Source organism: Tamandua tetradactyla, chromosome 14 (assembly GCF_023851605.1).
Source record: "Tamandua tetradactyla isolate mTamTet1 chromosome 14, mTamTet1.pri, whole genome shotgun sequence".
Taxonomy (NCBI): domain Eukaryota; kingdom Metazoa; phylum Chordata; class Mammalia; order Pilosa; family Myrmecophagidae; genus Tamandua; species Tamandua tetradactyla.
In genome coordinates, this window is record NC_135340.1 from 54,296,035 (window position 1) to 54,307,078 (window position 11,044).

The following is an 11,044-nucleotide window of genomic DNA, read 5'->3' on the forward strand; positions in this document are numbered from 1 at the left end:
CGGTGCCAGGCCAGGTGTGCGCGTCCGTCGGTCAGTCCGTGCCCGCGCCGGAGACCAGTCCCGGAGGCCGCCTGGCCCGTCCCTGCGCCCGGCACCATGAAGCAGGAGCCCGCAGCTCAGAGCATCCCGGCCCCCTCGCCACCCCCCTCGCCATCTCCCGCGCCCCCCGCGCAGCACCGCCGGGACGACTGCGACCCTCCAGCGCTGTGGATCTTCGCGTACGGCTCCCTGGTGTGGAGGCCCGACTTCGCCTACAGCGACAGCCGAGTGGGCTTCGTGCGCGGCTACAGCCGCCGCTTCTGGCAAGGAGACACCTTTCATCGGGGCAGCGACAAGATGGTGAGCATCGGGCCGTGCCCAGGGGGCTGAGGGGATGGGAGCTGGAGGGTGGGGTGCCTCTGCCCGGGAATGCCCGGGGCCCTCTGGGTTGCGGCCGATTCGGTGCTGCAGCGGAAAATGGGTAAACCTGTCCCCAGGGTTCATGGCTAGACCTGTGTCGGCTAGATTTGCTGTGATGGTGGGAGCATGTCAGTGGGGTACCTCGTGGAGGCCCGCCGCGATGTGTTTGTTACTATTTCTCCTGCATCCATGCGTCTCCACCACTCCTTCCCTTCCCTTCCCGCCGCCCGCTGAATGAGCCAAGGGGGGCGTCTCAGAGTCGTAGGCCAGCAGGGTGAATAAGGGTTTCTTCTGGCACGGATGGCAGAGCTGGTTTCTAAAGCTTGGTGTTTTCTAAATCTTTCTTTCCTCCCCAGCCTGGCCGCGTGGTGACCCTTCTTGAAGATCATGAGGTAAGTGCCTCAGTTCAGAGAGGGACCCTGGGACCCCACATGGAGAGTGCAGGCAGACAGAGCTCATGGTCCCTTGCCTGCAGGTGAGATTAGATGCCTCTCTGGTGGATGAGAAGGGTTGTCTAATCCAGTGCTTGCCATGTAAATTCCCTGAGGATCTTATAAAAAGATTCTGATTTAGTTTGATTAGGGTGGGACAGAGACTCAGCAGTCCCAACAAGCTTCAGGTGAGGCCGCTGGTTCCCTGACTACACTTTAGTAGGTGGCCTGCCCCCTCTGGGGCTAGATCACCTTAAAAATCCTTAAGAAAGGGGGAACAAGGGCCTGATATGTTTCTTCTAGATCGATTACCAGGCATCCACCCACCTCCTTTACAGAGCACAATCCTGGGGAGGGACCCAGTGTTTTAGGATGGGGGAGGGACGAGCAAGGAGCTGTCCTGATTGACTCCAGATATCCCCATTTCCTCCTAGGGCTGCACTTGGGGCATGGCATACCAGGTTCAAGGTGAGCAGGTGAGCAAGGCCCTGAAGTACCTGAACGTGCGGGAGGCCGTGCTCGGTGGCTACGACACCAAGGAGGTCACCTTCTACCCTCAAGATACCCCTGACCAGCCACTGAAGGCATTGGCTTATGTGGCCACCCCGCAGAACCCTGGCTACCTAGGCCCCGCGCCCGAGGAGGCCATCGCCACTCAGATCCTGGCCTGCCGTGGCTCCTCAGGCCACAATCTGGAGTACTTGCTGCGCCTGGCGGACTTCATGCAGCTGTGCGGGCCCCAGGCCCAGGACGAGCACCTGGCAGCTATCGTGGATGCCGTGGGCACCATGCTGCCCTGCTTCTGTCCCACCGAGCAGGCTCTGGCACTGGTCTGAGGGACTGAACCCCTTGCGGGGGTGCCATGCGGACATCAGGCCTGGGCCTCTGCTTCAGTGCACATAGAGAGACTTGACTGAGCCGGAGTCCACGCAGGGGCCAACGTGGGTGGCTCGGGACATCTCCCACTAAGCCTGGGCCACCCACCAGCCTCAGCTCTCCTGCCTGATGCTGACTGATTACTTGAAACTTTATTTATTGCACCATGTTGACATGGTGGGCAGGGTGGGGGGGCCTGCCCAGGACACAGGGGCCCTGCTGAGCGGTGGTCCCACAGACTCCCTCCCAGTGCTGCTGCTAATCCTATACTGCCCAGGTGGGCCCTCCCCACAGGGAGCCTCCATGGGTCTTGACCCTTTGCCTATCCAGACCAACTGCTCCGTAGCCCTAGAAATACCGTCTGCCAAATGTCCCAACCTACTACATAATGGACAGCAGGGAGTGAGGAGAGGGGTCCTCTCAGAACGGCGGCCCCTGCCAGCCCCTCACCTCCTGGTCCTCTGGGAAGAGCTGGATCTGATGCCCAGACACAGCTGCTGAGGCTGGGCCTAGGCCCCTTACCCATTTGGCTTTGTTTTCCTGACCCTCTGTCTGTCTGCTTGTCTGTCTGGGACACTCCTGTCTTTTGGTCTGTTCCTGGGAAGTTCACCAATGTAGGCCCTGGCACCCTCCCTGACCATCACATACTGTTGTTCATAAACTGATCTCTTGTTATCTTCACTGTGCTGGAATATGTTTTTGTTTTTTAATTTATTTATTAAAAAAATTTAACAAACGAACTAAAACATTAACATATATAATCAGTAATTCACAATATCATCACTTCTTTATGCATGCACAATATGCATCACTTAGTTGCATCTTCATCATTTCTTAGAGCATTTCTATCAATTCAGAAAAATAAGACAACAGAAAAAGAAATAAAACGAAAACAAAAAAAAAGATTATACATACCATACCCCTTACCCCTCGCTTTCATTAGCATTTCAAACTAAATTTATTTTAACATTTGTTCCCCCTATTATTTATTTTTAGGGAACATGGTTCTTTATTCAGGCGGAAGGTAAGGGAGGTGATGATGGAAGGCTCATAACAGGGGAAGGGCTCCCACTTCCTCTACTTCCCTCCCTTCTACGAAGGGGCAGCTGCACAGGTAGGACTGCTCAGTTACACCTCTTTTGTGGGCACCATTCACGTCTGTGTGTCTGTGAATAATGCCCTGGAGTAATGTCGCCATCCGGCCATGTGGCTGTACTAGGCAGCCCTGCAAGCAGTGTCTGTGTCACAGACCTGGGATCCTGTGTCTCATGCTTCCCACCTCCCCATCACTCAGACCAGTCCTGCCCCTCCCCCAGTTGCAAGGACAGCTGCTGCCTTTTCCTGATGGCTAGGTGGGACCCCAGCTTCCCTCCTATAGGAGTATGTAGTTTGGGATAGGGCAGTGACCAATTTGTAGGTCAGTGCTGGCAGCTGATAGTGGGGAGCTGTGGCCTGGAGGACCTGGCAGCCCTTTTACTTTTAAGGTCCAAGCACTCACTGTCCCTCCTGGGGCTGTGGTGTCTGTGACTTCATTAACCTGATCAGCCAGGACTCTTGCCATGCTGGAATGAGCTGCCAGGGTGCTTTCCAGGCTGCTGCTTGTTCATCTACTGCCTGTTCCTGGCTGCTGCTCTCCCTGTCATGGTCCCTGGAAGCAGGTCACAGTGTTCCACCCCTCCCAGACCTGCAGACTGGCCCTCTGCTGGGAATGGCCATTTCGTGGGCTTGGCCTCTACTCCTGGACCTGCAGGATGGCTGCGGGGCCAAGATTACAAGCCTTAGCAGCCAAGACGCTGGCTCCAACCCAGCCCCTTCCCTCACTGGCTGAGTGACCTTGAGAAAAGTATTCAGTCCTCTAAACAGCAGTTTTCTCTCTGTGGGGCAGGCTGTGTGGTGTGTGGTGCTGCTCTGTGTTGTGACTGATGCCCTGGATAGTCCGGGTGTCCCTGGCAGGGTCAGCTGCAACCAGGTTGGGCAACCAGGGTGCCTAGGACAGGTGCATGTGGCTGGGTGGCATGCCCATACTTTGGCAGCCTAGAGCCTTAGTTATTGATGGGGAAAGCATGGAGTCAGCCAGCTGCTTCTGGGAGGCTGATCAGACAAAACGAAAGGAGGTGGCAGGGAGCCCGGAGTGACTACTGCCTCCTGGGCAGCCTGGGCCCTCAGAGCAGAGCCCTGCTTTGTGCTGAGAGCTGAATAGGGGTGGGGAATGTACTTACCATCTGAACAGGCGCTCATGTTCTTCAAGTTATTCAGCAAGTATTTACTAAGCTTCCACTATATGACACACCATCCTAGGCACTGGGAATAGAGCAGAAAACAAATTCTCCTCAAGGAATTTGGAGAAACTTATGGTGACCATGCAACATGAAATGTGCCATGACGGAAGAACAGGACTCTTAGCACAGGGAAAGGGCTTCTAACTGGAGGAGGGGGTGATTAGGCCAAACGTGAGAAGGGGGCTCCGATGAACAAAGAGGCAGGGAACAGCATGTGCCTGTTGGGGGAGGCAAGGTCAGCCTAGCTGGAACAGAGTGATATGACGAGGGGACAAGCGGCTGGGCAAGTGGCAGGACCATGTCACACTGGCCAGCTTAGTGAGTTGCACTGTGGGGGTCAGTAGGGGACCTCCTGTGGATTTTAAGCAGGAAAGAGATTTGCAGGAAGATATGCTTCGGCTGCTTCCTTAGATTGGAGGGAAAAAGTCAAGACAAATCAGGGGAGAAGTGAAGGTGGCCTGAGCCAAAGCATGGGAGAGGATAGGCGGGTGGAAGTGAGAGCATTTTAGGGGATGAAGTTGATGCGATTTGCTGACTGGTTGAATGAAGCGGGCGAGGGAGAAGGCAGAGACTGGTGGGTTCCTGGTGCAGTTGCAGAGTTAGAAAGGGTAGGGCGGAGATCTGGGTTAGATTTAAGTTTAGGGTGTCTGTGGGGGGCAGGAGCATCCTCTTGGGTGCTCAGGGGTACGTGGATATGCTGGTCTGAGGGCTCAGGAGAGAAATCTGGGCTGCAGTTAGGGAGTCGGGAGCTGTCCGGCTCGAGGCTTGAAGCCCTGGAGTAGCCCTGGTCTCCCTGGGACTAGAGAGAAAAGAGAACAGGGCCTGGGTCCCAGGGGACTCAGCCCTGAAGGTTTGAGCGAAGTAAGGAGAAGAGTGGAGAGAAAATGAGCAGCCAGAGGAGTGCCCAGAGAGTTGGGAGAGGGGAAAGGTGTTTCTAGAGGGAGTCCAACAGTATCACGCTGCCTAATGATCAAGGAAAATAAGGACAGGAATCCCTTTGGGTGAAATGCCAAGGGGCCAGGCATCCTTGTGGCCTCAGTGAGACCAATTTTCAGTAGTAGTAGCGGGGAAGCCACAGGCAGGGCCGAGGGGCTGTGGGAGGGAAGAAGTAGCCACGTGGGGAGAGAAACGGGAAACCGAGAGCATGGAGAAGGTGCAGGCATCTCAGGAGTCCTTTACAAATTAAAATTTATTGATGACTCCAAAAGGCTTTGTTTAGATATTTATGTCTACATTGTTATAAGATAGATAGATATATCAATTGATATTGTTAGATTACAACAAATTAAAAAATATTGAATTAAGAATAACAATAATAAATCCATGACATGTTAAAACATATTTTAAAGAAAAATAACTATTTTGCGAAACAAATTTTAGTGCAAGGTGGCCTTGCTTTTATATTTTCAATGTCTGATTTAACAGAAGCAGTTGGAGTCTCAAATTAACTTCATAGAAATAGTTGGATTCTCATCTGCTTCTGCATTTCAGTCCAGTCTCTGGAAAACTCCACTGTATGCTCATGAGGAAATGAGAGTTAAAAAGCCACATAGCTGCTTAGTATGATTATGAAAAGAGTTTTGACCTCACAGATCCTCCCCCACCCAGGGGTCCCTGGACCACACTTTGAGAACCGCCGTGTAGGAACTTACTGCCTGTTTCTTTTCTTTCTTAGTTAGGGGAGGCTTGAGCAGGGTGGTGAGTGTGTGCCCAGCTCTGGGCCCCAGCATTGAGGAATTCCAGAGCTAGAAAGGACCTCAGAAGTCCTGTCCCTCTCTCAAGGGTGTCCTCCCCGAGACCCAGGGGGCAGGAGGAAGGATCGATGCCTCCTTGAGCAGTAGGTCAGGCTCACCCAGGGCCCAGAGACGGCTCTTGACATCCAGCTGCAGGAGACACAAACCCGGACCCAACCACACAGAGGACCTGGGGCCAGGGTGACTCCAGGAGCTCAGGGGATGGGGCAAAGGAGGTCAGACCCGAGAAAGGGCCTTAAAGAAGCTGTTGGAATCCAAAAGGTAGAGGGCGGGCATTCTAGGCATGGGGAAAAGTGGCAGCAAAGGAAGGGAAGTCCAAAGAGGGCTTATCGGAGTGTGGCCCAGCTTAGGGGTGTGAGGGAGGAAGCTGAGAGCTGCTTTGAGGCCAGATTTTAGAGGAAGTGTTAGATACTATCATGAAGGGGCATTGAGTTCCCTGGTGATGCTTTTAATTTTTTTTTAATGTGTTTGTCCTCCCACTGAAGGGTTGTTTGTTTTTGTTCTTTCTCTTTGTTTGCTTTGTCTTTGAAAGCAGAGAGTGTTGTTGGGGGGCCTGAGGCTTGAGGAGGCCTGGGCTTGTCACTGGAGGGGGAAGAGGGTCTGGAAGCAGCAAGACCAGACCCTGTTACAGCGTCCAGGCAAGTGCTGGTGAGTGCTGGACTAAGGCCAGGCTCAGGGAAGGTGGGGAAAAGGCCTCCTGAGAACCAGTTGGAAATGGGGTCCAGCAGGAGGGAGGAGTCTGGGGAGTCCTCAGGGATAGGGGTGGGGGGACAATGGTTAGCAGGGGACATGGATGGTGCAGGAAGCCTCACTCAGGGCATCCTCCCAGGGCTGCAGGCCACTAGGGCTCTCGCCAAGCTGCCCCCTTACTGCAGGAGGGACAGCATCCCTCTAGGGGTTGTTGTTTCCCTGAAGAGAGTGGTTGTTGTCAGTTGTCAGAGGGTGTAGGGAGGTGGACCTTGGATGGGGGAAACCCTGCCTTTCCCCAGGCTTGGCTCAGGGTGGGTCTGAGTGCACCAGGGTGTGAGTCCAATTCCAGTGCCCCAGACTGTGTGTGTGTTGGGGGGGATGCAGGGGTCTTAGGGAGGCATTCCCAAGGCCAGAGTCAGGGTCCAAAGCCCAGCCCTGTCTCCATGGCTGGGGTGACCACACATCCCAGGGTAGCCAGGACGGGCCTGGTTTATCCCTCTTGTCCTGTAGTAGTGATTACTTTCATTCCCAAGTGTCCTGGTTTGGAAGAAAATTACATGGTGGCTGTAGAGAGCTAGGGCAGGACAGGGTTGCTTTATTAGTGGAACCGGTGGCTATCAAAGCCACCCAACCATGTCCTCTGCCCTTCTCCCCATAGTCCTGGGCTCTTCAACCCAGCCCAGCAACAGTAGCCCAGCACTGGGGAACAAACCAGGGGTGGACCTCCAGGGGAAGGCAGCTCTCCTCCTGTCTTCCTCTTGTTGCAGCAGCGAGTTCCCACGGGCTGCCCTTCCTGATCCACATGGGCCCCTGCTCTCACCCCTGCCCTGGGTACTTTCTTGGGCCTGAGGGAGCAGCTCAATGCATCCTGCCCTCTAGGCCACCAGCCTTCCTGATGGTGCCATCTTACTCCTCATGGCCTCACTCCTCTTGGCCCACCTGCTGGTCTCACTCGCATCCCTCATCTTTGCCCCAGACGCTGTGCCCTTTGCTCTCACCCCTTCATCCCTTTGCTCCTTTGTCTGACACTTCAATCCCTGATCTTGGCTCTTTTGGATCTGCTCCTTACCCTAATGTCTCCGCGAACCATCTGCCCATCATCAAGGTTTAGCCCAATGGTGACCACTGCCACGTGGCCCATTCCCCCTCTGACAGCTGTGTGCTGGTTTGAAACTATTATGTACTCAGAAAAGTCATGTTCTAATCCTGACCTCATCTTGTGGGGACAGCCATTTCTTTTTAAAATGTTTCCCTATTTATCTATACACACACACACAGAGGCAAATATGTGATACGTATATCATAGGGAATTTTGTTCACAGCTCTTATTTTTTGGGGGTGGTGGTGGTAGAGCACGGGCAGGGAATCAATACATCGTCTCCTGCATGGCAGGCGAGAATTCTACCATGGAATGACCGGTGCACCTCGGCAACTGTCTCTTAATCCTGATTCAATATTGTAGGGTAAAAACTTTTGATTAGATTATCTCCACGGAGATTGTGGGTGTGGCATTTTGATTAGATGGAGATGTGACCCTACCCATTCAAGGTGGGTCTTTATTAGTTAACTGGAATCCTTTAAAAGGGGAAATGTTTTGAAGAAACCTCAGATGCAGATGCTTGGAGAACAGTTGCTTCAGAGCTGTCAGACACACGTCTGGAGATGCTTGGATGCCGAAAGAGCAGATGTCTACCACAGCGACGTCGCCATGTGCCTTCCCAGCTGACAGGTGTTCCAGATGGCATCAGCTTTTTTTGAGTGAAGGTAACCTCTTGGTGCCTTAATCTGGAAATTTTCACAGCCTTAGAACTGTAAGCTCCTAATGTAATTCATTCCCTTTATAAAGCCATTCCATTTCTGTTATGTTGCTATCTGGCAGCATTAGCAAACCAATATACCGGGGTCTGATCTTCTACCTCAAACCTTTTCAAGTTCTGCTGATCTTACCTGATCTAAATGTTTCTTTTTTTCCTCCACATATATATGTAATTAAAAAAAATTCTGTAATAACATATGTTGTTGAAGTTTCAAGGATTTTCATCTTCAACATTCACCTGGAAAACAGCTGGCTGTCAATGGCCAGTTGTGGCAGTGATAAAGGTTTAGTAAAAGTGCTTAAAGGGCAAATGAGAAAATAGGAGTGCAGAGATTATTCAGGGCGGGGTGGGGAGGGATGTGACATCAAAAGGAGTTGAGAAAATTTTCCTTTGTTTTCCAGGCTTTTTTGAACCCAAGACATGCTCTTGAGGATATACGGCAGATGCTGTAGTCCTTTCTTATCTATGGTCAAAACAAAACAAGTGATAACAATTTCCTCTTCCTTTCTGAAGTCTGTATAAAATGCATAGTATAGCGAGAAGAAATGAATCCATCCTGGGAGAAATTAAAATTGGGACATGAAGTGAGGCTGTGTACTGTCAGGTTAGGACTTCACAGCCAGTGTCCGCGACTGGCAGAGTGTGCTCGAACTGAGCAGACGGCTTCCCATCTCCTGTCACTGTGGCCCAACCATCTGGGCAGGCTCCATCCTGCCATCCGCCTTCACAAATCATTGGCTCAATTGTAAATACATGTCCCACCCTATCACTCCAACCACTTTGTTTTTGGCATAGTGGGGTACATTAGGGACTGGATGAAAAAGTTTGTGGATTCCATATCCACAGTCGAACAACTGAAAACCCATCTGCTTGGGCATGCTTCTGAATAATGTTTCCCAATTCTCTGTATCGAACACTAAGTTTCACTGCATCAACGGCTTGCATCAGGCACTCAAACGTGTGGGAGTTTCCGTGCTCCCTCATCTACGTCTCCAACAAAATAAGTCTCATTCAGGTCCCCATGATAAACACTGTGATAAAGAGTGATGTAAACATTACAGTATCACCTTCTTGCAAATGCTGCCTGTCTGGATTTCACGGCAGATCACTTCGTTCACTGAGGTACAACACAATTTTGGGAAACGGTAATAATTCAGTGGAGAGGGGTAGACATTTCTTGCAATGCATGCTAAGTGCACAGCATGATCTGTTTCTTCAGTAGTTACACCTGGTTTAATCATTCCACTAGCAATGTTCACTACTTCTCTAGAAAGCCTGCATATGAGTTGCAGCCCTTCTATATCTTCAGCTGACAGTAATTTAATTTGAGAAGTACCTTTAGGAGCCTGTTCAGATTTGGACATTCCCAAAGGATGATCAGCATAATCTGGTCTCTGAATATAACTTGCATTGGTCTTGTTGGCATCAGTGGAAAATATGGCCTGAATTTACCAGTATATTGATAATTTGCCCATGCATTAGTATTAATATCACCTTCTACAGTCTGGGAAGACACTTCTTGCTTTGCCTTTTCATCTTTTGCTTTCTTACGTAGTAAGTTGTGAGTAGCCCAACTTCCCTTAAAATATTCCTGCAAGCAGAAGTACAAGCGGTAGATGCTCAGCTTGATGCAGGTGGGACAGTGGGCCTTGGCCTTGCTGCTGCAGCTACTGGCTCACACCCCTGCGTCCCCACGGCCGCCGTGCTGCCTGCCAGCTTTGGGAAGGAGCACGTCACCCAGGAAGAGGAGGAGGAGGAGGAGGTGAATATTTCTTGTATCCATCCTACTCCACTGCCCTACTGCTCATTGAATTTCCTTGGACTTTTGTCATGACCTCCAGACTGATTGACCTTCCCTCAGTTTTGCCCCTGATCTATTCGTATTTCTTACCATTTAAAACATGAACGTGGCCACAGCCCTTCCACACTGACAACCCTCGCTGGGTCCTCATGGCCTTGGGATAAATGTTTGTCTGCACCTGTTCCCTACTCTCTCCTCCAGTCTCTGCATCCCTCTTGCGCCCCTCCCCACCCAGCCTGGCTGCTGTGGGTCTCCTATGGCCTGCTGTTTCTGGCCACTCAGCTTTTGCTCCCACTGCTGTCCCTCCCTGGGATCACTTTTATCGACCTTGCCTGACCCTTTTATCTCCTTTAGAAGTCGACCTGGCTCGTGCCACCCTGCTGCCCCTGTCCACCTCTGAGGGCCCAGCTCGTTGCAGTCACTGCCCTGTGTACAGGTCTGTCCCCATGACACGGAACATCCCCAAGGGCAGGAACTGAGTGTATGGCAGCACAGGGCGGGGGCCCCAGGAGGTGCTGGGGGACGTAGGGGAAATGTGGTTATTGAGACAGCCTACTCAGTGCAAAGTCACACATCACCTTGGAGAGGAAGACCCTGTGACAACCTCAGTCTTAGGTAGGGGTGAACCCTGAGCTGTGGTCCTTGGGTGATATTCAATCTTAATGTTTGTGTGCACAGCCTGCTATGTGGGACTGGGTTGCCACAGGGGCAAGGGCTGACCGGCCAGGCATGAGTGGCCCCAGGGCAGGCCTGATCACCCTGGGCTGGCCTCTATCTCCTCTGGTCTTCCCACGTAAGGCCAGGATACACCAAATACACAGGGGCGGGGGCTGCCCCTCCCCATGCATACCAGGGGAGGCAGGATCCACGCCCTTGCTAATCCTCCTTTTGGGTGTTAAGCTGGAGGGTTATTTGCTCCCCTCTCAGGGGTGATGTCCCACCCCCATCTTCTCTCTCTCTCTCCCTGTTGAGGAGGAGCTTGGCTTTCTAGGACTCA

The 11,044-nt window shown here is 52.1% G+C and overlaps 1 protein-coding gene and 1 pseudogene across 1 annotated transcript; one reads left to right on the plus strand and one right to left on the minus strand.

Annotated features, from left to right (window-relative positions):
- On the plus strand, window positions 1-2,381 carry CHAC1 (ChaC glutathione specific gamma-glutamylcyclotransferase 1). Its single transcript, XM_077127474.1, has 3 exons — window positions 1-339; window positions 756-791; window positions 1,265-2,381. Exons 1-3 carry the CDS (start codon window positions 97-99, stop codon window positions 1,664-1,666), a joined length of 681 nt encoding a protein of 226 aa, XP_076983589.1. The 5' UTR covers window positions 1-96; the 3' UTR covers window positions 1,667-2,381.
- Window positions 2,382-8,558: 6,177 nt separating this feature from the next.
- LOC143655451 (methionine aminopeptidase 1 pseudogene) lies at window positions 8,559-10,257 on the minus strand (annotated as a pseudogene).
- Between the last annotated feature and the right edge of the window lie 787 nt (window positions 10,258-11,044).